The sequence below is a fragment of the Mytilus californianus genome, unplaced genomic scaffold, assembly GCF_021869535.1.
Source record: "Mytilus californianus isolate M0D057914Y unplaced genomic scaffold, xbMytCali1.0.p SCAF_6, whole genome shotgun sequence".
NCBI classification, from domain to species: Eukaryota; Metazoa; Mollusca; class Bivalvia; order Mytilida; family Mytilidae; genus Mytilus; species Mytilus californianus.
This window is the reverse complement of record NW_026262712.1, coordinates 49,151,692-49,179,171: the sequence shown is the minus strand read 5'-3', so window position 1 is coordinate 49,179,171 and position 27,480 is coordinate 49,151,692. Positions and strand designations below refer to the sequence as shown.

The 27,480-nt window shown below is 30.5% G+C and overlaps 2 protein-coding genes across 4 annotated transcripts in view; both read left to right on the top strand.

Annotated features, from left to right (window-relative positions):
- The window catches only part of LOC127706783 (endoplasmic reticulum-Golgi intermediate compartment protein 2-like), a 62,127-nt gene that overhangs the window by 34,068 nt on the left and 579 nt on the right, over positions 1 to 27,480 (top strand). For all 3 annotated transcript variants that reach the window (XM_052211472.1, XM_052211470.1, XM_052211471.1), the window contains exons 6-10: positions 16,538 to 16,633; positions 19,044 to 19,102; positions 20,072 to 20,170; positions 21,645 to 21,742; positions 26,728 to 26,890. In XM_052211472.1, coding sequence (XP_052067432.1) covers positions 16,538 to 16,633; positions 19,044 to 19,102; positions 20,072 to 20,170; positions 21,645 to 21,742; positions 26,728 to 26,890 — 515 coding nt within the window. The remainder of the gene's footprint in view (positions 1 to 16,537; positions 16,634 to 19,043; positions 19,103 to 20,071; positions 20,171 to 21,644; positions 21,743 to 26,727; positions 26,891 to 27,480) is intronic.
- LOC127706782 (uncharacterized) lies at positions 8,415 to 14,229 on the top strand. The gene is made up of 10 exons (XM_052211469.1): positions 8,415 to 9,237; positions 9,581 to 9,649; positions 10,209 to 10,288; positions 10,620 to 10,716; positions 11,230 to 11,300; positions 11,633 to 11,681; positions 11,980 to 12,027; positions 12,405 to 12,496; positions 13,274 to 13,316; positions 13,842 to 14,229. Exons 1-10 carry the CDS (start codon positions 8,793 to 8,795, stop codon positions 14,156 to 14,158), a joined length of 1,311 nt encoding a protein of 436 aa, XP_052067429.1. The 5' UTR covers positions 8,415 to 8,792; the 3' UTR covers positions 14,159 to 14,229.

The window sequence follows — 27,480 nt, the reverse complement described above, 5'->3', positions numbered from 1 at the left end:
AAACTATAAGCAATAGGTCAACTATATTTGTTGTATGGAAGAATTGTTAGCTGTACATGCCTGCCTAGCATGGTTCATCTGACCTTGACCTCATTTTCATGGTTCATTGGTCAATGTTTAGTTTACTTGGTTAATGTTAAGTTTATGTGACAGTTGTAATAAAGCTTTATATTTAGGACTATCAACATAATATCAATGATTAGTAAAGAAGGCGAGACATTTCAGCGTGTGCACTCTTGTTTTAATTATCAGGGTTCAGATAAATATTAAGGAATATACTATAAAGTTATGAATATTTTTGATTAATTTTGCATGTATTAAAATTTAGAATAGATTGATAATCTGTTGTCATTTTGAAGATTCATTTTTTAATAATTTTCTCTAGAAATGAATATTCTTTGTAATTTTCACTTTTATTTTGATAAAATGTCATTTAATGATAAAAAGAAATTTCCTAAATTCTTAACAGAATATTCATGAGGCAAAGACAATTTGGAATAAGAACCCTCCTTTTTATATTCCCGTTTATGGGAGGTATTATGGTATACCGTTGCCCACCTGTCTGTTTGTCCGTCCGTCCTCTGTTAATGTGTCGATTATTAACTTAAAAACGCTTTAACCAATTTGCATCAAACTTTGGTGAATTGTGTATATCTATCGATGTGAGCTCCATTTCTTATTTATAAATTTTATATTTCATATTTTCGAATTTATAATGGGGTTCTATTCATTAAAAAAAATGGGGGAGTTTCATATTTTCGGACATGAACTCTCAGATACCTGATGAGAATAGGCCAAAGTCTACATGACCGAAACATAGACCAGATCTGGATTTATAGTCTTAAAATACACACACAATAATTATACTACAAGCATGCAAGTGGGAAATTCTAAAAAAAAAAATAAGATAAATACTGAAAAATATATTCCATAACAAGAAATAGTTATCCTAACACTGAATATACCAGCTTAAAATTAATCTAAATATATGCACTAATTACGAAGGATTATAATATGATACACTGGATTGGTCCTGGACCTAATTGATTTTAATATAATTACATCGACATGTTTTATAAGAACATTAAATTTGCTAAATGAGCAAATTTAAAATTTAAATTATCATAGCATTTCCAAATTATCTGCAGAAATCCTATTTTTATCAGTATTCAAAGAAGAAATGAAATTTATATATTTTCTAATTTAATTATGGATTAAAACATTGCAAAAATGTGAAAAAAATAGAAACCACCTTGTCTAAGAGAATATTTTGTAGATAAGATTATATAACGTATTTAGTGTATGTGAGAGAAGCACTTAACCTACTCATGTAATTGCTTGTATAAACAATCAATTATGAATATTAGGAAAAATCCTGGCTGTAAATTTAGATTAAAATATGTCAAAAGGTCAGGGTTTTTAACTTGCATCATTTTTATCATCAGAGGATGTCAGGAGTTTTGGGATGTGGTTAAAACCAAAGTTGTAAATTAATCCTCACATGTGATATTTACACTGAGCTATCAACTGTTGATGCTATATGAATTCCATAGTTTGACATTAGCACTGATTAACTTTAACAAACTTTTGAAAAAGGAATTTCCAATTTGTCAGCAACTTTTAAGCGGGAATGACAAATTATCTTTTATCAAAGATATATATATGTATTCCTCTTTTTTGTTGTTAATAAATGTTGTTTTTTTTTGTATACAAAATGCTTATCAAAGGTACACTATAAGAAAAGGGTGGGGTACATCATATCTCAGTTACTCAGGCATGTGACTGCAAAAAAGAAGAACACATTTGTACATGATGCATTTCTATGTCAAGTAAAAATAAAAAAGAAGATGTGGTATGATTGCCAATAAGACAACTCTCCGCAAGAGACCAAAATGACACAGAAATTAACAACTATAGGTCACTGTACGGCCTTCAACAATGAGCAAAGCCCATACCACATAGTTATCTGTAAAAGGCCCCGAAATGACAATGTAAAACAATTCATACAAGGAAACAAACGGCCTTATTTATATAAAAAAATGAACGCAAAACAAATGTGTATCACATTATAAACAAACAACAACCACTGAATTACAGGCTCCTGACTTGGGACAGGCACATACGCATGATACATACATAATGTGGCGGTGTTAAACATGTTAGCGGGATTCCAACCCTCCCACTAACCTGGGACAGTGGTATAACAGTACAACATAAGAACACAACTTGAGAACTTTCTCTTAATACAATAAGAAGAAACAATTATACCCATCATTCTCCAAAGTCTTAAAGTTATTTTTTTTCATCTGATTCATTATCTATTTATCCTTGTTATTTCCATGATTCAATGGTCATTATGATCACCAAATGGACTCAATATATTCTCTAAGAAGATTTTTACCAACGGTGAAAGGAGGTTTAGTAACCGCTCGACTGTGACTGTTATCCCCCGCCCCTCATTCCAGTTCCCTCCAACATTTGGTAATTCCATCTATCAATCAGAAAGTGTCAGCAGTTTTTGGATCTGCAGGGCATCTACTTTATGTCTGCCAATAGTTTGAAATTTAACCACCCATTGTACAAGGAAAATCTACAGATAGAATTGTTTTAGGTTTGCTTTAGAGCAAATATGTATACAGTGACGCAGAACAGTATTGGGGCTTGAATGCTGGATACTATCCATGCATGTCTATGTCCACACTTGTTATGAATAATTCAGAAACAGTTAAGGAGGTTCCCTACTCAGTTTCAAAATAACAAGCTTTTCATAACACTAGTATATATTATAAGGAGATTAATAAAGGAACCAAAAGAACAATTTTTAAGCCAGGGAAATTATGTTGGGAAAATGTTCTCTCTTGATTTTTCATAGCTTTATCATTGACAAGTTTAAGTTCTCAAAAACTAATATAAAATAACAAAGATTTATAAGACTTTTACAGATGGCTTATAATTACACATGTTAAAGATTTTTAAAGTGCAAAATGGGGGTCATTGGGCAAAATTTTGTAAGGCAGTCATATGGATAAAACCAGAGGATTTTGAAAATCTGACAAAAATTCCAGAACATTCTTAATTTAGATTGGAATCCAATTTCTTAACCAAAAAGCCTGAACTCAGAACCAATATAATATAAAATACCCATTTTAAGCACACTGTGAGTGTATTTCATGTTTAAAGAAAGCATTATAACAAGTACAGGACAGAGACAGATAATATTATTCTTCATCCTTTCTTTTCAAACAAAACAACATTTATGTTTCCAGTGAAGTAGTGCTTTCCAGACACCTGAAGATACTTGAAACATCCTGCAGAATATGTGGTAGTAAAAAATTGCACAAATCATCAAGAACAAAAGACGAGTTTGTTACTGAGTTTAAAGAAATGTTTAATATTGATATCATCTTAGATGTACCAGAAATTCACCCCAATGCCTTGTGTAGAACTCATGAACAGTTATTATTGAAATACAGAGAACAAAAAAAGACCCAAAACATGCACACGTTTAAGACCAGCATCCAAGTAGTAGATTTCAACCCACATACTGACTGTTGTAAAATATGCAATGTTACCCGTGGAAGAAAAAGGAAAAGGACAGGAGTGAAAAACTCTCGTATTATACCTGTAGTATCCTTGAATCAGCCTCAATGCGAAATAGAAACCACTGATTTAGATGAACACTATAATATTTCACCAAGTGATGTCAATGACTATTCTGATTATCTAGTTGATGAGACTTCCGAACCTTCACCTGCTGAAAGGAATTTTGAATTTGAAACCAATTTGTATGAAAAAAAGGAACAAGAGACTCATGTAAAAGATAAATGTAATGTTGATGATTTATTGAGCAATATTGAAAATTTAACAGAAACAAGTAGAAAGTACTTCCTTAGTGAGCTCATTTGTACACTGTCAAATGAGGAAGTATCTGAACTTGCATTTATTATTGGGAGACAGCAGCAGCAAATTTTTACAGATGATATAGAAAATATTTCACAGCAATATACAAGCCATTCATTCTTGACAGAGTTAAAAGCTGAAAAATGGCTGTCAGAAAGAAACAGTGCTTTGATTCAATTCATTTCTGGGATCACAAAATTCTCAATATCAGATGCAGCTGAAAATATGAAAATAGCTGTTTGTCGAATAGTTGAGCAAGTTTATGCATTACGATACCAGAAACTTGTTGCACCAATATCATTTCTTCTATCACTTAATATCTATTCTAAAACAAGTAGCAGAGCTGTGGTTGACTTAGTCAGTAAAACAAGCCCAAGCGGAACTTACAATACACTGCAGAAGTGGATTTCAAAATCTGGAACATCTGCTCCACCATGTCCACCAGGTACAGTTATGGCTGCCTTTGATAATGAGCAAGTTGTTGCATATAAACGGGGTATAGCTCCTAATCAAAAGTCCAAGTGCTCAATTATTACCACTGTGCTGTATGCATCTATGTCATCTAAGAATACTATTCCCATGTTCATTCAAGAAATAGATATATTGAAGCCTAATAACTGGTTCACTCTGAATTTTTTTGAAGAACGTCTCAAAAGCATTAGGGCAAAACAGCATGAAGATGGAAATCAATTGGAGGAACATGTTATGAGGGACAAAGAGACATTTGTACAAGGTATCACTGAAATAAGGGAACAGACCTGCAAAGAATATGAACAGCTAGAAAAGCTGCATTTTGAACAACTGCACCATTTCATTCAGAATGCAATTGATGCTGTAAAATATGAACATAAAATGAATGAGGAAGAGGATTCTTATCTTGATGAAATTGACAAAAGAACACATGAAGCAGAGAGAAGGAAAGATATTTTAGTTTGTACATTATGCAATGCAGAGAATGGCAAGAACAAGATAGTATGTGATAATTGTAAGAGGAGAGAAGGACTTAAAGAAGCAAGAATCAAGAAGAAAGATACTGACACATGTGGAACCAACAAAAAAACTATGTCAAAAACTGAAGAAATAAAGATCAGCAAAACAGATGATAACCAAGATTCAAAATATGTCCGATACCAACATGTTCCATCCAATCATAAGGGGCCAACATCTACAACTTTAGGCATGCCAGCATTTGTCAACCCTAACAGCAATGAAACTGTGTCTTTAGTTCTAAGGCATATTGGAATCAATATGGGAATAAAAAGATATGGGGGTAAAGATCGTAGTTGGACCTTTGTCTGTTGTGATGGTAGACCACACAGTCTTTACCAAAAAATCCTCGAAGAATCTGTAATGTGTAACCATTGTAACCAGACATTTTCAACAAGGAACACCTATAAAGAGCACCACAGATTAAAACATCAACCTTTACGTCCTTTTTGTTGTAGGGAATTCGACTGGCTATACATGCGTATTGGAGGTGGTCACTTTGAAATGAATGCTATGAAAGCATTCTTTGAACTAAACTGGACACCCTTTTTAGAAAAATTATGTGAGCTCATGGGGTTTAAAACAGAAAATGCAAAACATTTTGCAAAAACTTGCAAAGACCATCATGTAGCTTGGCAACTTCTTCTTACTTTCCACACTTCCTCTCTGAAGGAGATGGTGATACCATTTATCAGAAGCTTGAAAGAAACGAACCAAGAAGCCACTGTAGAAAATTACTTCCGCTTTTATAAAGAATTTTTGGCACACAACTCTAACCATGCATTCCTTCATTTGCAAATATGCAGATTTTCCCAAGCTATTATTAACTTCAGAATGGGTATGAGACGTAACAATGCTGAACTTGTAAAAAGCGCAAAATATCATCTGAAAGAATTATTCTATGGACGCTTTCATCCACACTATCAAAACATTGAACTTTTTGACTGTATTCAGTATAAATTCATGCCTGATGAAGTAAAGAAAGTTTGGGATGATACCAATTCTTTCACAGTGAGTGGAGATCCATCAAAAGGGCAGGACCTTGATTTTGTTTTGGAGGAAAAGAACAAAGCAATTAAACAATATCTACCAAGTAGAACTGTGCCATCAGATGAAACTTGGAAATCAATTTGTTGTAACATTACTTTCTTTGAGTCTTTGCAAGATAAATTAACAGACATCCTTGGTTTATCAAAACAGTCAGAATATGGAACAAAATTAATTGATATCAACAATGCCATCACCTCCTACCGCCCAGTTTTAAGGCAACATCTGTCTACAATGAATGACGATCACACTTCTGTTTGTGGAAAGAAACTTCATTCAGAACTAAACACCTTTCTGGAACAGTCAACCCAGAGAAGGCAAGAGAAGATAAGTTCTTGTATTCTTGGTATCCCAACATATAAACCAACAGGTGGGCCAGTCTTTATCACACCAGATGAGGAAAAAAAATATGAGAAGAAAATGACAAAGGCTGAATTAAAAGACTCAATCAAAACAATGATTGGAAAGCTTTTTCGTAATGTTGAACTTCAGACTCATTATTCTGCAGTTTTAGACAGTCTGAATGATAGTACACAAACAAATAAGGATACCTATCTCAATCTTTACTTCGAATTACAAGATGTAACTGACAATATTCAAACTGAAATTGATAGCTTTGAAAATGAATGATATAAATTATAAACCAGCTAATACACATGGTTACTAGTAATTTGCATATATATTTAGATTAAGGTCTTTTGCTGGGCATATTGTTGTTCTTGTCAGATTTTCTGAATCTTCTGGTTTTATTCATTTGATATTAAACATAAATTATGTTCCCACTATTAGCATCCAGTTTTCTGTTCATAAATCTATTGCATGCAGAATAATAAGTCATTTGTTTAAATCTTAAAAAAAAATGTTGGTTTTTTCTTTTAATAAAATTTCTTTATTGATAAAACTAAAAAAATCCAAGAGGGAATACTTTTCCGACCGTATTGTAAAGTCTTTGTCTTTAGAAACAAGCTCATAGTTCTGTAGTTTTGTTTCATTCTTTATGGTCCTTTAATAATCTACTTTCAATATTAACTTATTCACAAAATAAGTGTAATTTAAGCTTGTTATTTTGAATTTCAGAGCGGCTAACATCCTTAATAAAAAAATCATATTATTACGTATTTGAGAGCATTTAAACTCAAAGAATTTATATCGTTGAAATTTACTAGTTAATCTACTTATTTCTCAGTTAATATATTTGTTTGAGAACATATGCCTCTAAAACAGTTTATACCTAATTATAAATAAAAGTAATAATCTATGAATTTCATATTTATGTCTTCTTTGTTTTATGTTTTTATTTTTACTAAATATTACCAAACAAAAAAAAATCATTCTCTCAGATGTAATTTTATATCATTTTTACAAACTGTTGAATGTTAAAAAGGTGCAAATGTAAGAATTATCAGGCATGCTAAACTAGCAAATCTAATTGGGACAACCACATATGAAGATGAATCAATAAAAGAACCAAGCACATGTTTAAAGAATTGTAATGATACTTAATGTAAACAAACTTGCAAAAGCTAATTAGTAGCAATGTCAAAATAATAGGATCAAAAGCATCCATAACATTAAATAAGCCAGTTTCAAAGATAAATTTCTTATCTAAAACTACTTCTACACACTCATTGACATTGATCATAAATTACTGATAAACTTGTCAGCCTCTAATTAAGTTAAGCCATATATATATTACATGGATAATATTTCAGACTTCAGATATTTTTATCTTCACTTACAAATTTCAATTAGATTGTTGCAAATATATAAGATTAATTTAAATTCCATCTCAAATAAAACACATTAATTTCAAAACAGATACAATTTTGTCATCTTTTAAACCCCCCTTTTTTATTCTTTTATGTGTAGCTGATTTGTGATCATGTTTCATTGTATGATGTGGTATCTAGCAGCATGGGGTTAATTTAAGTGACATGTTAATTTGTAGTTATGAGGTTTACTGATAAAAAAAACTGATAAGGTGCCAGGATTGACTGGCTTATTTGTTAGGAGTGCTTTGTTGATAAATAAAGATCATCTGTTTCAACCCTGGTTTAAACATAACAAATTGAAATACCTGATATATTAATGCTAGATGCAATCTGCAACCTTGGGATATATTTAATTGAAATTTCTTGCCCTCATCATATATAATGAAGCTTCAACTTTTTTTAAAATCTTGGGTTGGAGACAAACTGGAAATTATCATCAGTTGTTAAATAATTTACAAACATATAATTCATTTCCATTTTTGTTATTTTTATGTTTACCATTATCTAGCAAGTGACACAGTTTTACATATTTGTTGTTTTTTCCATTCATTTTATTAACTTGTTTATTTTATATTGACCTCAAACAATTCTGTCATGTTAGATATGAACAGCTTTAATGAACTGTTACCTTAGAAAAATCTTGCAAATTTTTTCCAAAACTTGAGACACAATCTTTTTCAACTCCTCATGATAAAGTTCTGGACAAAATGCATAAAATATGTATATCATGCTATAACAACACATTTATTAATAAATATCTAGATAAAGAAAAATGCTTATAATTTTACTATGCCAGTCACACTTTTTGTCGCTACAAGACTCATCAGAGAGGCTTCAAATTAAAACAATTGTATACGTAAGGACAAATAGTGTACAACATTGAAAAGCTGCTTGAGGACCAAAATGCCCAAAAGGGTTTCTCCATACAGCTAAGGTAATCAGTTCCCTAGGTAGACAAATTCTTAGTATTTATATAACTGATTAATCTTTTTTGGGGGGTATTTGTTAGAATCTTGAAAAGGATTTACATCTTTTTTATTTTTCAATAGGGAAAACAATGATAACAGCATATCAACACCTAAGCTGATGCCAGGACAAAATAAGGAATATAGAACTCCAGATGAGGCATTTAATGCCTTAAGGTCCAATGAGAGAAGAATTAAATCCATGGCTATCAAGCAGATAGTTAAGAACATCAGAAAGTTAGCTGATCTGCAAACAATAGATCTCTCCCTTATATTTTGTGTAAGGGATGAGGTGCAGAAGAGGCAACTAATAAAATATTGTGGCCATGGAGAATTTCTCCACAGACTAAAAAATGTTGAGCCTGTGCTTAAACAGGAGGAATTCGTCAAATCAACAAGTTATGAGGAATTCCTTCCAAAAGTACAGGCTCAACCTATAAAGTTTGTGACACCATCCAAATTGTCATGTGGGCCTGGTGTGTCAAAAAACTTGGCACACCAACAGAAACAACAACTGGAGGATACTGAAGTCATTCCAGTTGAAAATGAAACGTCATTTACATTAGGTAAATAGAGAATTTATATGTTTTAAAAAAATCAACTTTAATTTCATTATGATTTAAGTTAATGATTTTGGAATTTTCAGAAATGATTGCATCAAAATTTTAAAATAATAAAAAAGGATAACAAGCTAAGGAACCGAGGTCAAAATGTGATTTTTATCTCATAGACAGTGTGTGATAGCACCACATGATTTATTGGTCAACATAATGCCCCTTATCAGATTTTATTAAAATCAAGTGAACTACCTATTCTAGCAAAATATTTCACTTTAATTGAAAAATTTGATAATAGATGTTTTCATCCTTACTGACTGTGTGTATATTATAAAATCATTTTATTTCACAGAAATAAATTCTCCTAAACAAAAGCAGAAGAAAAAGAAAAGCCAACCTGCAAAAAGAAAACTGATAAATGGTAAATGTAATTACTACTTTCCACATCAAAGTTGTCGTATATTTTTGAAAATGATTAAAAAAAATAGTTAAGGCATCCATATTTATAAAAAAAAACAGAAAAGAGGATGAAGTATAAATTCCAACAAGACAACTTTCCACCTAATGACGAGGACAGTAATTTAAATAGCTATCGGATAATGTATAGAAACAAGAATGAAAACAGGTACTTTCAAAAGTAAAAGAAAAAGAAAAACTGCCCAAGGACACCACTGAGACTCCACTGCAGAGGCCAGATAGAGATGGCCAAGAAACATGCATGTATACTAGTTCAGGAAAATGATCATCACCTTAGCATTGCTTACATATAAATCAAAATTTAAAAAAAAAATCTACAAGACTAACAAAGGCCACATTCTAAAGTTCCTGAGTTAGTGCAGGCACAACTATATGCATGACTTTAACCATTAAGTTAAACAAAAAAAAAAACGAAAGAAGAGGCAAAACTTAATCTTAAAAAATGTAGGCAACAGAACAAATACCTAGGATGGAAAAGTGTCTCATTTGCTTGTTTTTTTTAGAATCAGGAGAAAGGGATGACAATGAGGATGATGAAATTGGGGAAACAATTAACATGATTAGTGAGACCAATGAACCTGAGGTTTGTTCTAATTTTCATATAATTTCCCAAACAGCTTCTTTTTCAAAGTTCTATTGATTTCGCTCAACTAATTTAGTCGTCAGCATTATCAAATCAGTTTGTGTGTAAACCTTGACCAAAAACTTAAATTATGAATTTATTATTCTGTATGATTTATGTTATCTTGTTATGTAGAATTTAGTAGGATAGTGAATTGAGTGTGAGAAGTGTTTATACTAATTAAACATACCTCTTGAAATAAAGATTATTATTATTATCATAGTATCCATTTAAATTCTGTGTTTGAAATAAAAATGCTTTGATGGTTAACATTATATTTTTTGTTTGATAGCTTATACAACACATAGAGCCTTCCACTTCTAAGCAGAAAAGAAAGAAAGGCAAAACTCAACAGAAAAAACAGGCTGCAAAACCTAAATTGATCTATGGTAACTTAATTATCAAATACATTCATTTTTATCATAAAATTTTAAGCTTAATTTATTAAGTAGTACATTTGTAATGCAGTATTTTCTACAATATATCTCTGTACATTAACCTCAGTTTCAGGTATAGAGATGTGATCTTTTTCTGTGACAAGTACTTATGACCATCCACAAGAACTTGCAGTCATCCGATGATCAGTACTTCAGTACTTTGATTTCATATTGTTAACATGGATATGTATAATGGCTTTTTGGGAAATTTATACATTTTTTATGGTTAAATTTTTTGACTGATAAAGTGTGATTAATTGTTTTACCAAACAGAAACCTACTAATGGAAGACAAATTTTTTTTATACTAATTTTTCTTTTGAAATTCAGCCCTTTGCAAACAAATAGTAAACTTATCATCTTAATTTATGTTTCTAATCAAGAAGTGCATATTACAGATATTGACCCACCTTTTTTCAAGAATAATACATTTCTTTTTATTCTGTACTATTTTCATTTTTTTTAGATTCAAAAGAAATGAATGAAATAGAGAAGGATGTCACTGAGGAAGTGAATACTGATGTTAGTGAACCTGTGGTGAGTTTACAATTATTTTTAAGAGCAAGTAATACTTGCTTATATATTTAATATATATCATAAATAAATATGATTAATGCTTTATTTTATTTTCATAATAATCAGTTGTTAGTTTATATGAATATTTTTTGTAACAATTATTTATCAATTTATAAAATAACAAATTAAGACAAGCAAGTTATAGAAGCAAATTATTTGAAGAAGACCCCATATACTTTATTGTAATGACAGAAAGTAAAATTGTAAGTTTTATTATATTCCCTAATATATATATACGAGTCTTAAAAAAATATGAGGAAACATTACTATGCGCTTTATTTTTCTTTTTTTAGCTGTCTGAAGCTATAGAGCAGATCTCCATTAACAATCAAGACCAGCAAGGTATTTTTCTGTTTCTCTTAACTATAACTCAAATCTATAGGAAAGCAAAATCATTTAATTTTTTTGGAGTGTATTCACTTAAGCATGATAAGATAAGATCCCAAAATAAGTATTTGACAGACCGTTTAATTGCTGAAAACAAGTATTTATAAACAAAAATCCTATACACATTTATAACTGATTAAATGCACTGTGCTCCCCCTCCCCCAGTTTCACGGATATCATTGTATGGCAGATATATATAGCCTTCTCAGATTTCACTATAGATAAGAATTAATTTAAAGGTTTCTTTTCATAGGTGCTACAGAAAGAGATGACCAAGATATGCCAATCATTAAAGCCCCAGGTATTAAACTTAGAAACTTTGATAATATCCCAGTATTTATATTACTTGGTACATGACAACTTTTACAATTTACAACACTTAAATAATCGATTAACCATACTTAAACTGTTATGTGATTCTTTCATATATCATTCCTTCTTATTCATGTTATTGCCATTTTGAAGTTAAAAAAAATCCTGACAATTCAGTTGCAATGAGTTGTGCACTGAAACATGCCAAATGACAAGAAATAAGAAAAAAAAGTATTGAGTTATATTTGATAGACCTGTATGTAAAATCACTTAATATTTTAAAAAATCAACAGATACAAAAGCAATTTAGCTGAAAAATGTAACGTCTTCAGAAATAACAAATGTGCTTTACTTCATTTTTAATAGAAAAAAAGAAACGAAGAAATACTAAAAAAATAGATCAAAGAACTCCTTCCAATGACCATATAGACCAGGATGTATCAAGAGACATCCAAAATGTAAGTATTTATACGAACTTAATCATTAACAGAGAACAGTAGTTTACATATTTCCAAATGTAGACTTTTTATGAGGTAAACTCTACATGTAAAGTGTGTTTACATTATTGTTAACCAAATGTTTATATACATGTATTTGTTCAGTGTATGTTCAATGGTGTTAATATGTCCTTTGATTGAGTTAAGCTATTTCAGTTGATATTTTATAGTGTGTCTTTCTATGTTGTGATGTTACACTATTGTTTCAGAAAAAGGGTGAAGGTTTGGTACCATTAAAACGTTTAAACCCGCTGCATTTGTTTGCACCTGTCCTAAGTCAGGAATCTGATGTTCAGTAGTTGTCGTTTGTTGATGTGGTTCATAAGTGTTTCTCGTTTCTCGTTTTTTATATAGATGAGGCCGTTTGTTTTCCCGTTTGAATGGTTTTACACTATTAATTTTTTGGGGCCCTTTATAGCTTACTGTTCGGGGTGAGCCAAGGCTCCGTGTTGAAGACCGTACTGTGACCTATAATGGTTTACTTTTATAAATTTTGACTTGGATGGAGAGTTGTCTCATTGGCACTCATACCACATCTTCTTATATCTATAGACATATTGTTTGTATGCCCATATGCCCTCCTAGGGCCTTAATTTTGTTTATAAAATACCTATTCTCTATTCTTATATTTTGTATATACTAAAATAAAATAGTTTACATGTCATTAGTGTTCTAGCATTTATATTTTATTTCTGTTTCAGATCAAATCAAATATTTAAATTCATTTATTCTTTGTAGGATTCAAATTCCCAACTTGATCATGATGTAACTGCAGAGGAAGGTATGCACACATGTATTTAATGAATAACTATCAAAAAATGTCATTTGACTGATCATTAAAACTAAATAGTTAAATCTGATTTCTTAAAATTTTCTTCTCCAAATAATATATTCAATATTTTTTATTAAACTGGTAAAAGATAAATTGCCATTCCCTAAAAAAATTGCTGACATTTTGGAAAATCCTTTTTAAAATTGTAACCTTATTTCCTGTTTACAATTTTGTTTTGCCGTTGATTTAATAGATGCATATGTCATTATAATGAGTTTATTAGCATCAACAGCTGGTGGACACCACTTGCTAAAATAACTAGATAATAAGATTGATGATAAATTTATAGCTGTGGTTTTTAAAACCACTAAAACCCACTTCCTTATTATATTTTACCTGTTTTAAGATGCTTATGATTGCAAACCCTGACCTTTTGATATAAACGCTTAATCATTATATAAACTAAAAGAAATTAAATTGAAAATGAATAAAGATGAAATATATATGAACTTGTTATAAAATTTATTCTTCCAGATACAGAAACAACATGGGAGATAAACTCCTATTATGCAGTTGCATTTGAGGATCGATGGTATCCAGGAGTGGTGACTGCCATCGAAGGAGACAACAAGGACTGGGCCTCCATTAAATACATGCACCCTAGTGGTGAAAATTTTAAATGGCCCGGCAAAGAAGACTCTGCATTAGCACATATAAATGCCATGCTCTGCAGAGTCAATGTTAATAGCTTGGCAAATGGTCGTTTATGGACAGTGGCCAATATTGACAAAATTGATGATTTATACAAAAGTCAATCAGAACTACAAATTGTTGAAATTGATTATCAATAGACTATGTCGTTACTGTTTATAACATGCATCAAATTCTATCAAAGATTAAAATCATTTCAAAGTGAATTGTCCTTTATATAACAAAGAGAAAAAAAATCATTTGTTAAAGTATTAAAACAGTTTTTTTTTTTTGCTAGATTCAAAGATTTACCCAAGGAGTCAAAATATTTTTGGCTGTTCCTCATCTGATCAATGTCATTTATTTTTTTGAAACACATAAAATTCAATCAAAGCTTTTTGCTATTCATTATATCAAATTAAATCAAGAATGAAAACACATGTAATCTTTTCCTCTGTATAAATCATCAATTTTGCCAATATTTGCCATAGTCAACAATAAAACAGCCTTAGAAAATAGGATGTATATGTCCTTTATGCCATAAAGAGGTGGAAGATGAATTTCATTTTTTCATAACATGTACAGAACTTATTAAACATAGTCTTCTTGTGAGGAATGTGATATATTTATTAATTAATTATCATTGTTAACAGCATAAGTGAAATGTATAATGTAATAATTGTCAATATATGAACTGTGTGCGATTGGTGACTAACATTATAATGTAATATTTCAAGATATTTGAAATAATAATTTTATAGAGGAGGTATGTTGTATGATCTCTATTTTTTCAATGCTACATTATTGTATTGTTTTCCATCTATCATTATGTTATTTATATGTTTGTTAGTTTTTTGTTTATTTAGAAACAATCCTATTGTTTGGATTTTAAAACTAATAAAAATTTTTATTCTTATTCTCTGAGGGTTCAAAAGTCATGGGGTTTAATTTGTATACAACATTTGTACATTGAACAAAGAAATGACCAACCTTAAAACTTTTATTGGAATGAAAATGGAATTTTACAATAAGCACCATTTTTATTATCTTAGTAATAGCTTCCATCTATTACTGTAATGGTCCATTATATCAAACTTACAGCCCTACAGCAATGCTATTCCAGTTCAGTTCATACAATAGACATCTATTATATAAATTTAAAATGTACATTACGATATGCAAGTAGAAGAATTGTTTTACCTTTAATTCCTAGACAAGGTGAAGATTAAACTATATCTATATCATTTGTTAGCTTTCAATGTTGAGTAAAAAATAAATGAACATAATAAATTCAATTTGATAGATTTTATATATTTTTTGTTGCTGTTTTACTTTAAAATATATATACTATTAGTTTTTGGAGGAACAAAAAAAAAAACAACCTAGAAACAATTGGTTTTCTGTGATGAGGAATTAATTTGTACCAACTAATGGGAGATAACCCCTACTTCCTTAAAACAAATGTTATATTACAGAAAACAGTAATATTACAGATTTGTGTAATATTACATTTTAATGTAATATTACAGTTTTCAGTAATTGCCTGGACTGAAGCAAGCTATAAAAGGCCCCGAAAAGACAAATGTAAAACAATCCAATCGAGAAAACAGCCTGATTTATGTGCAAAACAACAAACGAAAAAAGATAAAAAAATTACACAAGATTAAATACATATAGAAAGCAAACTAATATGACACACTTTTTTGATTGAATTTTTCTTTTCTTCTGCTGTAACAAATTAAACTAAAAATATGTAGATTGAGTCTTCTTCTTAATCCTTGAAAATGATAACATTTAAAAAAATACCTATACATTGTCTTTTGAAAATGAAAATGAGAAAGTGTTTCCAAACAATTCATATAATATTAGGCTTTCCAACCTTTTGATGAAGGTCATACATGATACATATGTAATGCATGCTTAAATTGGAATTATATGTTAAAAATAGACACTTAATAACAAGCCTTCTGACATAGAACAAAAACTGATAAGCTTTCTTCTGATTGGGTATAGCCAAATACTCATGTGAGAACTTATCTAGTTGAATTAATCTTTTGAGTATTAAACTTTCCCAATATTACCTTTATCATTGGAAAAACAAGTGAAAATAAAACACCTTAAAAATCTTTCTAAAAACACTTTAATCAGAGTAACAACTGTTCTATGGAAGAAAATCAAACCATTTCATAAAAGACAATCATCATTAGTTCATCAGATGAAAATGACATCATTTCGTGTTTTAAAAAATGAATTGTGAAAAAAAGGACCTTTCTCTAAATTAAACCAACTTTTTTTCCTTTGACTTTAAATCATTTAACTATATAAATATTGAATTTCAAACTTTGAACTCTTAACATTTTTAGTATTTCAGATCAAGTGATTTCATTTCAAGGTAGAGCAATGTTGTAGTTGGGCAAAATGATTAATTTGCTAAACATACTTCAGACATATTTCATAAGAAAGCATCACAAAATGTTGTTGGAAAAACACGATCTTGTAAATATATTTTTTCAAAATGTAATATTCTTCTTTTTTTTAAGGAAAGATAAACCATCCCACCGTCCAGATGCCTGTCGTATTCATGGAACTCTCATTGTCAACAAAGTCGCAGGAAATTTTCACATTACTGCTGGAAAGTATGTAATGAATGTAGATGTAAAAATATCTATTATATCCTGTAAAAAAATTGTCACAACATTAACAAGGCTGACATAGGAATCCCCTCCAATATATTCAGTTTTTATTTTTTGCAAGTTTTTTGAAATTTTTGGGAATTTTTGTCCAAAAATTCTGCTTCAACATCAATCAAATATCAGTAATGACTTCTATCATACCTCCTCCTTTGAATGTTTAAATGAATTGTTTACAATTACAGATGATAACTTTAGTTTGTCCACAACATATTTATTTTCACTTTTGTAGAAATAATTTTGACCATAAAATACTGTTCAACACTTTTGTTTGACTGTGATGGTTGTTGTAACAGGGGATATGCCCATGAAAATGGGAATTTATTAAAATTGATATTTCAAGATAATAACTTCAGTATGAAATTATAGTAAATCATTAAAAAGGCCTTATTTGCCAGTTATAGAAAAGTCCATTTGAAATAGAAGGGAAATCTGTCTTAAAAGGGTTTATCCCATTAAAAGTCCAGTCAATTTTAAAATAGGCAAATGTAGCTGGAAAATAGTTTGTCCCACAAAAGTCTCTCCATTTTCAAATCAGGTAAATTTGAATTGTGGTATAGATTTATTAGTGTCTTCTTTGACTTGATAATGAAAAAGTATGTACTATGAAACTTAGTAGGAAAATTTGAACAAATGATTGGACGAAGAGTTGAAAATATGTGCTAACACTAAAGTAATTAAGTCTTAAAATACAAAAAGTTTTAAATGAAATAATGGTTTCACCTTTTGTGGAATCATTAAAGGAGGGCATATCAGGTTGTTAGTGTGCATTATTATTTTGCAACATTTATACCTTAAATTGCACCATTTTACAAAAATGTAATTATCTTGATGAATGATTTTACCAAAATATTTACAAGGGAAAAGTCATGAACAAATGTATTTCTTTCATAATTGTTTTAAATTCGTCAAGAAAAATAGACTTTTGAAGAAAATGGTTTTTTTTTCTTCAAATAATTAATGAAAAAGACTCAGAAAGGGGAGATTTTATTTGCATTAAGTAACTAAACATGGATCTGGGATTTCCAACACTTTTGTCCAAGATCAGAAGACATTTTTTTAATAACCAGATGAAATATCTTTTATGAAGTGCAGTCCATTTAAAAAAAAGGTAAATCTTATTGATAATTGTATATCTCAAATTAGATCAGTCCATTCCATCTCTAAGTGAATACTGTTTTCAAATCAGTGTATCAATCAGAAATCATGGGCTGATGAGCATGATGAGTAGCAGTTTAAGAGATAATACATGTAACAAGTATAACTAGATTTTTCTAACAAATCATTTTGATGAATTATTGAACAGTTTTCAGTGATGACATTTTATGTTAATATGATAGATTGTTCCCAAAATCTAGTATTTTTTCACTTCTTATATTTACTCATGATGAACTAAAGTGAGCTCATATAACTTTTTGATATTATTACATCTCTGCTGAAAAGTGTTTAATAATATAAAGCAGATGTTACCTATTTGGTGATTTATATTAAAAGTACAAATTGTAATTCTTTATTTTTGTTGATGTAAGACATATTATATTTTGTAATGAGGGGAAAATATATGTTTTTTTTTTAGAAAGTTTTCAAAATTTTCATTCAAGACAGGGTAGATTCAAGATATTTTTCAAAATATTCAACAGCTTAACTTCCGGAGCCAATCATCATTTACTGAAAGAAATACATATCATAGATTTGTTCTAATTGGGGATACATCTTTTTGTAATTGATCACTAATAGTGATTTCATTTAGAAACTTTTAATACATTTGTAACAGTAGAGCAAGAATTTCCTTCCAAAATACCACTATACTGCCCAGGACATTTTACATACAACTTTTATCAGTTTATTAATGGTTTTCAAGGTAATGCGATATCTTTCTGCCCATCCTTTCTGTTTTTGTTTTTATTCAAAAACGTAGGTGTAAGTGATGACAAATTATTTGAAATTAGAAAATAATCGCAACCAATTGCAATAAACATTAAAATGTTTGTACGAAAGTGATGAATTTATTATGCCCTCATTACAAAATGGGAGGTAGGAGCATATTGTTTTATCCCTTTACATCCCAACCATCTGTCCCACATAAGGTATGTGGTTTGTTCAGCTATTAAACTCCTCCAACAGTTTTCAACCATTTTAGGGTGTTAGTACATATACTAAAAGTGTTCATCTTGTCAGAATTTTTATTTGTTTATTTTCCACAAATGACAGGTTGTTGAACTTTGTCATTTCCTTGTCATATAAGGCATGCGGCATCACTGTTACAGAAGCCAGCAGGGGCACCATCTTTGTGTAACTTGTTACTAACTATTTCAATTGCTTCTATACATTTTTCATGAATATTTATTCTTTACAGATCAATACCAGTATTCCCAAGTGGTCATGCTCATATTTCATTTAACATTGGAGATAATGGTAAGAAAGAATGATTAAAACTTACAAATTGACTAGACAAATGGCACATTTATTTTAATAAAACATTGTTAATAAATGGAGCTTACAGGTAAAATTTAATGAATCAGAAACACAACAATACAGGAATAGCTGAAAAAACACATCTATATGCGCCATGCAGTCCTCATTAATGACGAGTAATCCACTAAAGCACACACCTGTGGAGAGCTATGAATTGCCTTGAATCCAGAAAAGTATGGAATGAATGAACATAGACTGTCAAATATCAGACAGCAATATTTAAATTCTCAATAAACTAGAAAAAATCTGAGACAAAATTCTTACTTGAGACAGGCCATAAAATATGTTGAAGAGGTTAAAGATATAAATAAGGAGATGTGGTATGATTGCCAATAAGACAACTATCCACCAGTGTTCAAATGAGGTGGATATTAGCTATTATAGGCTACCGTAAGGCCTTCAACAATGAGAAAAACCCTGACATAAAAAATGTGAAACAATTCAGAGAAAAAACACAGCCAATTTCATAACAAAACAATTTTAAGAAAAGACATTGCATTTGCCTTAACTCAAAAGATCGATACGAAGCACAAAAACAACAAACGTAAAAAAAAACAAAGCACCGATATAAGAGCATGCACAGATACTGAAAGCTACATTTGTAGTTTCAAATCCAATTACAACTAATAAATAAATCATGTTCTCTCAGGCTAAATGGTTGGGCATTTTTGTGATTACTCAAACCTTCATATATTACAGCAACAACTATATAATTGATTTTATTATGATCTAAAAATAAATTGAATCTCTTGACTTTTTCTAGCCCAGACGAGAGACAAACTTTTCCATAGTATTTTATATACTATCTGAATATACATTTATTCTGTTAATTGTAATCATCTAACAATTAACACATAATTACTGCTGTATAAATTTGTAATTTTTCTTAACTCCGATGATTTATTTCAGAGATGAATTATACCCATCGTATAAACCATTTATCATTTGGAGATATAGTACATGGTGTTGTCAGTCCTTTAGATGGAGAAGAAAAAATTACCAAAGATAGTAAGTTAAGGAGGAAGAGTTAAGTTAAGCGGCATAACTGTTTAAAATCATTGCTACATTTATAAGTACCATTTTCATAAGTACATACTAAGCTTCTATGTAACAGGGTTTAAGTAGTCCAACTACTGAAGGTCGGTGGTTCTCTCAGGGCACTCCAACAATAAAATTGACCCCCACAAAATAGCAAAATAGTGATGAAAATGGCGTTAACAGCAATCAATCAATCAATCTAAGTAATGAAAATTAGACATTTTAATAACGTACAAAACACATACGTTTAATCTGAAAATATTCTAAAGCGTACAAAAAGGATGAAAAAGTCTGATGTTAATGATTGACATTGGAGGGGACTTATGACATCAAACTGTTCAGGTGCAAAAGGAAAGAGCAATATTTCACAGAAGTTTCTTTTTTACACAAAGATAATTTTTACCAAAAGAGAACTAGTTTTTATGGTGACCTATATTTGCTTACATCTACATCATTTGGCATCTGGTGGATAGGTGTCTCATTGGCAATCATACCACACCATCATATTTTTATATTAATAACTATAAATTAGGGATGTCAACGAGTACTCGAGTACTCGAGTATCGCTCGGTAGTACAGAGTATCGAATACCAAAATGATACTCGACTAATCGGTTTCCTGTTAGAATGTTGTTGCCTTCTTAAAGAAATAATATTTTTATTAAGAGCGCCTCCGGGGAAATTAAGTATTAATCAAAATTAATCAAAATTAAAATACGTTTCGAATGTTTGCGTTTAATTGTCATTTAAAATTCCTCCGAGCATAGGTAGGCTATGAACAAAAGCACCTTTCCAAGGCTTACACTTTTAGCTTATCGTGTCTTAGTCATTCCACCACCTCTGTACCGTCAGAGCAAATATTTTCATCAGCAGGACTGTTAGTTGTGTAACAAAGCTGAGAAATCGACTCGTCACAGAAAAGCTGACAAGATAATATTTCTAAATAAGAACAAATTCGTTGCACCCTGTGTCTGCCCTCGAGTTAAAGGCATCAGTAAGTTCTAATCATCACCCCTTTGGTGATCATTAAATGTGTTTTTTACGATTCCCAAATACTATTGTTTGAGTAATCATTTTTCTATAGATTTTTATTAATTAATTGATTAGATCATTGCCAGTTTACATAATTAGTATATGTAGTAAATGAGCTATTAATTATGGTATAAAATTCCTGGGACTATTATCTAGTCCTGGGTAATAATGTTGAGGGTTTTACGTCCATAAGACAACGTCCCACATACGTAAAATGGGTATAATTTTGTATTTCCATTTTGTAGATGTTTTTCCTGAGCGAGTACTCGAGTATCGCTCGGTAAATCCAATGAGTACTCGATTAGTAAATCTTCACCGAGTTGACATCCCTACTTTAAATATATTCTATTGCAAATTTATATAATGTGGTATATTGGTATATACATTGCAACATAATACATTTCTTTTTGCAGATTATCATTTATTCCAGTATTTTATACAAGTAGTACCCACAGAAGTTAGAACATACAGAGCTAATGTTGATACATACCAGTATGCAGTTACAGAAAGGGTAAATTATCAATTAATATAATAAAATATTAAGTCCTTTTCAAATGCTAATGTACATATAGAAAAATTCTCCAGTATGAAGTTATTTAGGTAATTAATCAATTTGCCGTTTCAGAATCTGAAGGACTATGGATAATTTTATTGTTTGTACCCCAAAATGAAAATATTGTAGAATTATTGATTAAACTTAAGTTATTTAGGACATTTTTAGCCAGTCATTATGTTTTCATGTAAGCTTTTAAATATAATTGTGGATTCATTATTATTAGTGGGATACCATTTTTATGCCCCCGCCATAGCGGAGGGGCATTAAGTTTTACCCTTGTCCATACGTACTTCCCAAAGTTGGTTTCCGTTCTCTAACTTTAGTTTGCATCAACCAAATGTTATGAAACTTATACATAATGCTTATTACCACAAAACACAGATCAAGTTTAAATTTTGGTGGCATCACTTTAACCATCACTACAAACCAGTAAAAGTCTGAAATGGCCTATATCTGTACTCGACTGTACTGATTTTTACTCGACCAGTCTGAATTGGTCTGAACTTTACTCAACATTACTCGACCCCAGTCTTAACCATACTCGACTGTACTGATTTGTACTTGACTCTTATTTTTGCCATTGAAAATAGTCTGAACTATTACTCGACCAGTCTGAAACAGTCTTAACCCATTCTCGACCTGTACTCGACCTATTTTTTTCAGTCTAAACCATACTCGACCAAAGGTCTGAACAATACTCGACCAGTCTGAACCATACTTGACCAAATAATCTCTACTTTTTCTTAATTTTAACTGTTAAAATAAATTTCTTTTTAACTGACATGACAACAGCCACAATAAAATTAAGATATATTATAAAAACAGATTTTTACATTCTTACATGATTCTCAGATTTATCGAATAGAGATAGTTAAATCAAATTATCTTATATAATAATTTAATTATATTAATTTTAAAGTTTTAGAGTTTTGTTAAAAAAAGATTTTCTTTTACCTAAAAACCACACCTATACTGAAGGTAATTAAACCCTATTAAGGTGCTTCTTGTTTGGCATGTGGTTCTTTTTTTAAATTAATTTTCCTAAATTCCTAAATAAAAACTACATAGGTTTCATGGTTACATACAAAAAATGTACAATAGTTATATAATTATCTTTTTAATGAGGTAACAACAGCCAAGAAAATCACTGAAATTGTTTAACCTTATTTTAGAAATATATCTATTATTATAATTTGGGATATATTATATACAATATATATCAAAAAGGGATAAAAATTAAAAGAAATTAATAAAATTGTTCTTCTGATTAGTGGTGAAGTATAAAGTAATACCTCCTGCTTGGGGCAAACTCGTGAAAAAAGATCACACCTGGTCAGAGAGTATTAAATTCTAAATAACATTCATTCAAAATTGCAACATCCTGTGAAACTTAAATCGCAAGGCCTTTTGAATTCACTAGATAAGTAATACACGAGTTTAAGAAAAATAGGGCTTTCTTTTTACCTGTAAAACACACATGTACTGAGGTAATTAAACCTTATTAAAGTGCTTCTTGTATGCCATGTCTTTAATTTTGACAAAAATTATTTAAATTTAATTGAAATAAATTTTTGCTGTAACTTTGAAACACATTTCCCTTTTTAAAAGTTTACCACATGATTACTGTGGAAGTTCTATTATCATGATTATATTAAATTCTTGGTTTAACAAAACAAAGGTGTCATTTTTTAAATTTATTAAGTTGCTTTATATGCTATTTTATATATATTTTAATAAAAAAAATGTTCACTGCATTATTAGCTAAACTCAACTGACACCATAAATCTATACAAGGCTTAAGTTAATGGTGAAAATTGTCCAGTAACCATAAAATATATCTGAAACATTCAAAAAATTTTGAATAACATTGAAAATATAAGTCACAATTCAGTTTTGAGATTATTTGATCGGCTTGTTTTATTTTTATTTTAAAGGTGATATATATGTAGGTATATAAGTGTTGATGAATATGGTGATGAAGTTATATTATGTTTATTGTGAAATTTTGGTTTCAACGCTATATTGAATACATTTTTAATTTCAAATTGTTGTTCAAATTTCTAGCCAGGGGAAATAGCTGTTGTTAAAAACAGTTCCTAAATTGATGAAATACAATAGATAGATACAAAAAATAGGTCTAGGTTGGTTCAGACTTGGTCGAGTATGGTTCAGACTAGGTCGAGTATGGTTCAGACTAGGTCGAGTATGGTTCAGACTAGGTTGAGCATGGTTCAGACTAGGTCGAGCATGGTTCAGACACGTATAAAATGGTTAAGTACTGGTCGAGTAAGGGTCGAGTACAAGTTCAGACTGTTAAGTATGGTTCAGACTACAGTCGAGTATTATCAAGTAAATTTCAGACCAATTCAGACTGGTCGAGTAAAAATCAGTACAGTCGAGTACAGATATAGGCCATTTCAGACTTTTACTGGTTTGTAGTGCATTCTAGAGTTATGCCCCTTTAAAAATGGAAAAATTGCTGAATTTTTCGTTTCCATTCTCTAACTTAAGTTAGCCTCAACCAAATGTTATAAAACTTATACACAATGCTTATTACCACGAAACACAGATCAAGTTTGAATTTTGGTGGTGTCACTTTTACTGTTCTAGAGTTATGTCCCTTTACAAACAGGAAAATTGCTCAATTTTTGGTTTCCGTTCTCTGACTTATATTTGCCTCAACCAAATGTTATGAAACTTATACACAATACTTATTACCACAAAACTCAGATCAAGTACAAATTTGGGTAGTGTCACTTTTACCGTTCTTCAGCTATGTCCCTTTATAACTTTATATGATATGCAAGCGGGGGCATCATCTGTGTCCCATGGACACATTCCCCATTTATTTGTGGATTTCTTTTGTAGATGTTAACCACGAATTTAAATGTTCAACGAAATACAAATTTTCAATAGGCTTCTATGCAGACTTTTTTAAAACCATGAAAATACAAAGTTTCCTTAATCCATGAAAATTGATATCCATGAAATTAAATGAATCCACAGTACCTAGAATGCTTCAGAATTTGAAATGGCAGGATTAATAAACCAAAATATATCTTTTATTTTATTTTAATCAATAAATGGACTAAAATATTTTCCATTTTTAGACCTGATCAAGATATAGTTTTAATACAAATTTATTGAACTTGTAATGTTAGTTATCTCCTTTGAACTTCAAAGTTAAAAAAAAACTAAAAAAACTTGGTCATCAATTTTCAAAATGAGTTTTTTAACAAGGAGAAGTAGCTTCTTATTTTTCAACAAATTCATTTATAGAAAAATCTCAGAAATTATGGATTGAAAACTAGATCTTTATTAACACCATAAAATCATTGAGCAAAAATTGCTATTTTCTGTCTAAAGAGCTGAGATAAGGTTTTTACAATAAAAGTTGTCTATTTAAGACCTACTACATTTTAACAAAGATGTGAATAAACTCAACAATCAGGCATCAACTCAATAACACAAGTTTACAAAATAGACATGTAACCTACAATGGACAGGTACCCTAACCATATGTTAAGTTTGGAACAGCCCTCAGTATAACCAATGCAATTTTATGAATGAATTCAACAGAAACAACCTACCTCCAACCAGAACAGAAACCTGAAAAGACAATGACAAATACTGACAAAAATTCATTTTTAGCTCACCTGGCCCGAAGGGCCAAGTGAGCTTTTCTCATCACTTGGTGTCCGTCGTCCGTCGTCCGTCGTCGTTAGCTTTTTACAAAAATCTTCTCCTCTGAAACCACTGGGCCAAATTTAACCAAACTTGGCCACAATCATCATTAGGGTATCTATTTTAAAAAATGTATCCGATGACCCCGCCAACCTACCAAGATAGCCGCCATGGCTAAAAATAGAACATAGGGGGAAAATGTAGATTTTGGCTTATATCTCGGAAACCAAAGCATTTAGAGTAAATCTGATTTGAGTAAAACTGATTATCAGGTCAAGATCTATCTGCCCTGAAATTTTCAGACAAATCTGACAACCTGTTGTTGGGTTGCTGCCCCTGAATTGGTAATTTTAAGGAAATTTTGCAGTTTTTGGTTATTATCTTGAATATTATTATAGATAGAGATAAACTGTAAAAAGCAATAACGTTCAGCAAAGTAGGATCTACAAATACGTTGTCATGACCAAAATTGTCAGTCAACCCTTTTAGGAGTTATTGCCCTTTATAGTCAATTTTTAACAATTTTTCATAAATTTTTGTTAACTTTTACAAACATCTTCTTCTCTGAAACTACTGAGACAAATTTAACCATACTTGGCCATAATCATTATTAGGATATCTAGTTTAAAAAATTTGTCTGATGACCCCGCCTTCCAACCATCATGGCCGACTTGGTTAAAAATAGAACATAGGGGTAAAATGCAGTTTTTGGTTTATATCTCTGAAACTAAAGCATTTAGAGCAAATCTTACAGGTGACAAAAATGTTCAACAGATTGAGATTTATCTGCCTTGAAATTTTCAGACGAATCCGACAACCCGTTATTGGGTTGCTGCCCTGAGTTAGTAATTTTACAGAAATTTTGCAGTTTTTTGTTATTATCTTAGATATCATTATAATATCTAATATCTAATACTATTAATTATGATTTTAACCTTATTTTACATGATTTCCAAAGCATCAGTAAATACAGGTGAGCAACACAGGCTCTTTAGAGCCTCTAGTTTAATTACGTTGCAGGGTTAAACTAGTTTAGAAGTATTTAACAACCTCACTCCCATTACCTTGATCAGTGTATAATAACTATTAAATCTGTTCCAATGATATCAAGACTGGTTGCAAGATGGGAACATCTGCTTTTTAAAATGTAATTTTCAAGGAAAAGGTAAGGAAATTACTCAGTGTCTGTCCTTTAACCTTTTAGAAATTCACTGGTGTTGTGTAAATCTCTTGATGCGTTCTGTTTTCCTTTTCAGAATAGAACAATAAATCACGCTAAAGGAAGCCATGGAATCTCAGGAATATTTTATAAATACGATTTAAATTCATTGAAAATTCGAGTACGAGAACAGCACCAACCAATATGGCAGTTTTTGGTCAGACTGTGTGGCATTATAGGTGGTGTATTTTCAGTCGCAGGTAATTGTGCATTATGGTAACTTCATTAGTGTAGGTACTATAGATAGTTAGGTTATTAAAGAAAATTGTATATTTAGTTTACAAAAAGGCTGCTTAGCAATAGCAATACTCCAGAGGGAAACTGAACATCTTAAAAATCAGTCTAAAGTCTACACCATTTAACAAAGAAAAAATATCCACCTCATTTTGAATTTTTGAAATACTAAGGCTTTTCTACCTCAGGAATAGGTTACCTTAGCTGTATTTGGCAAAACTTTTTAGAATTTTTGGTCCTCAATGCTCTTCAACTTCGTACTTTATTTAGCCTTTTAACTTTTTTTGATTCAAGCGTCACTGATGAGTCTTTTGTAGACGAAACGCGCGTTTGGCGCAAATACAAAATTTCAATCCTGGTATCTATGATGAGTTTATTTACATATACTAGAAAAAAATGTACATATAAAAGAAATGGAAACTGCAATCTAAGCAGCTTTAAATTTGGAAACAATAAATATTACAAATAACAAAATAGTTGTGTAATAGATATATATATATATATTAGAAGGTCATAAAATCAAGTCAATTTAATATACTATAAATAACATACAAAT

Bases quoted from the DNA above. Each gene is read 5' to 3' on its own strand.
- LOC127706782 (XM_052211469.1), top strand. From the start codon at position 8,793: ATGCCAGGACAAAATAAGGAATATAGAACTCCAGATGAGGCATTTAAT. The intron at 9,238-9,580 runs GTAAATAGAGAA...TTTATTTCACAG, and splicing joins TGAAACGTCATTTACATTAG to AAATAAATTCTCCTAAACAA. The intron at 12,028-12,404 runs GTATTAAACTTA...CATTTTTAATAG, and splicing joins GCCAATCATTAAAGCCCCAG to AAAAAAAGAAACGAAGAAAT.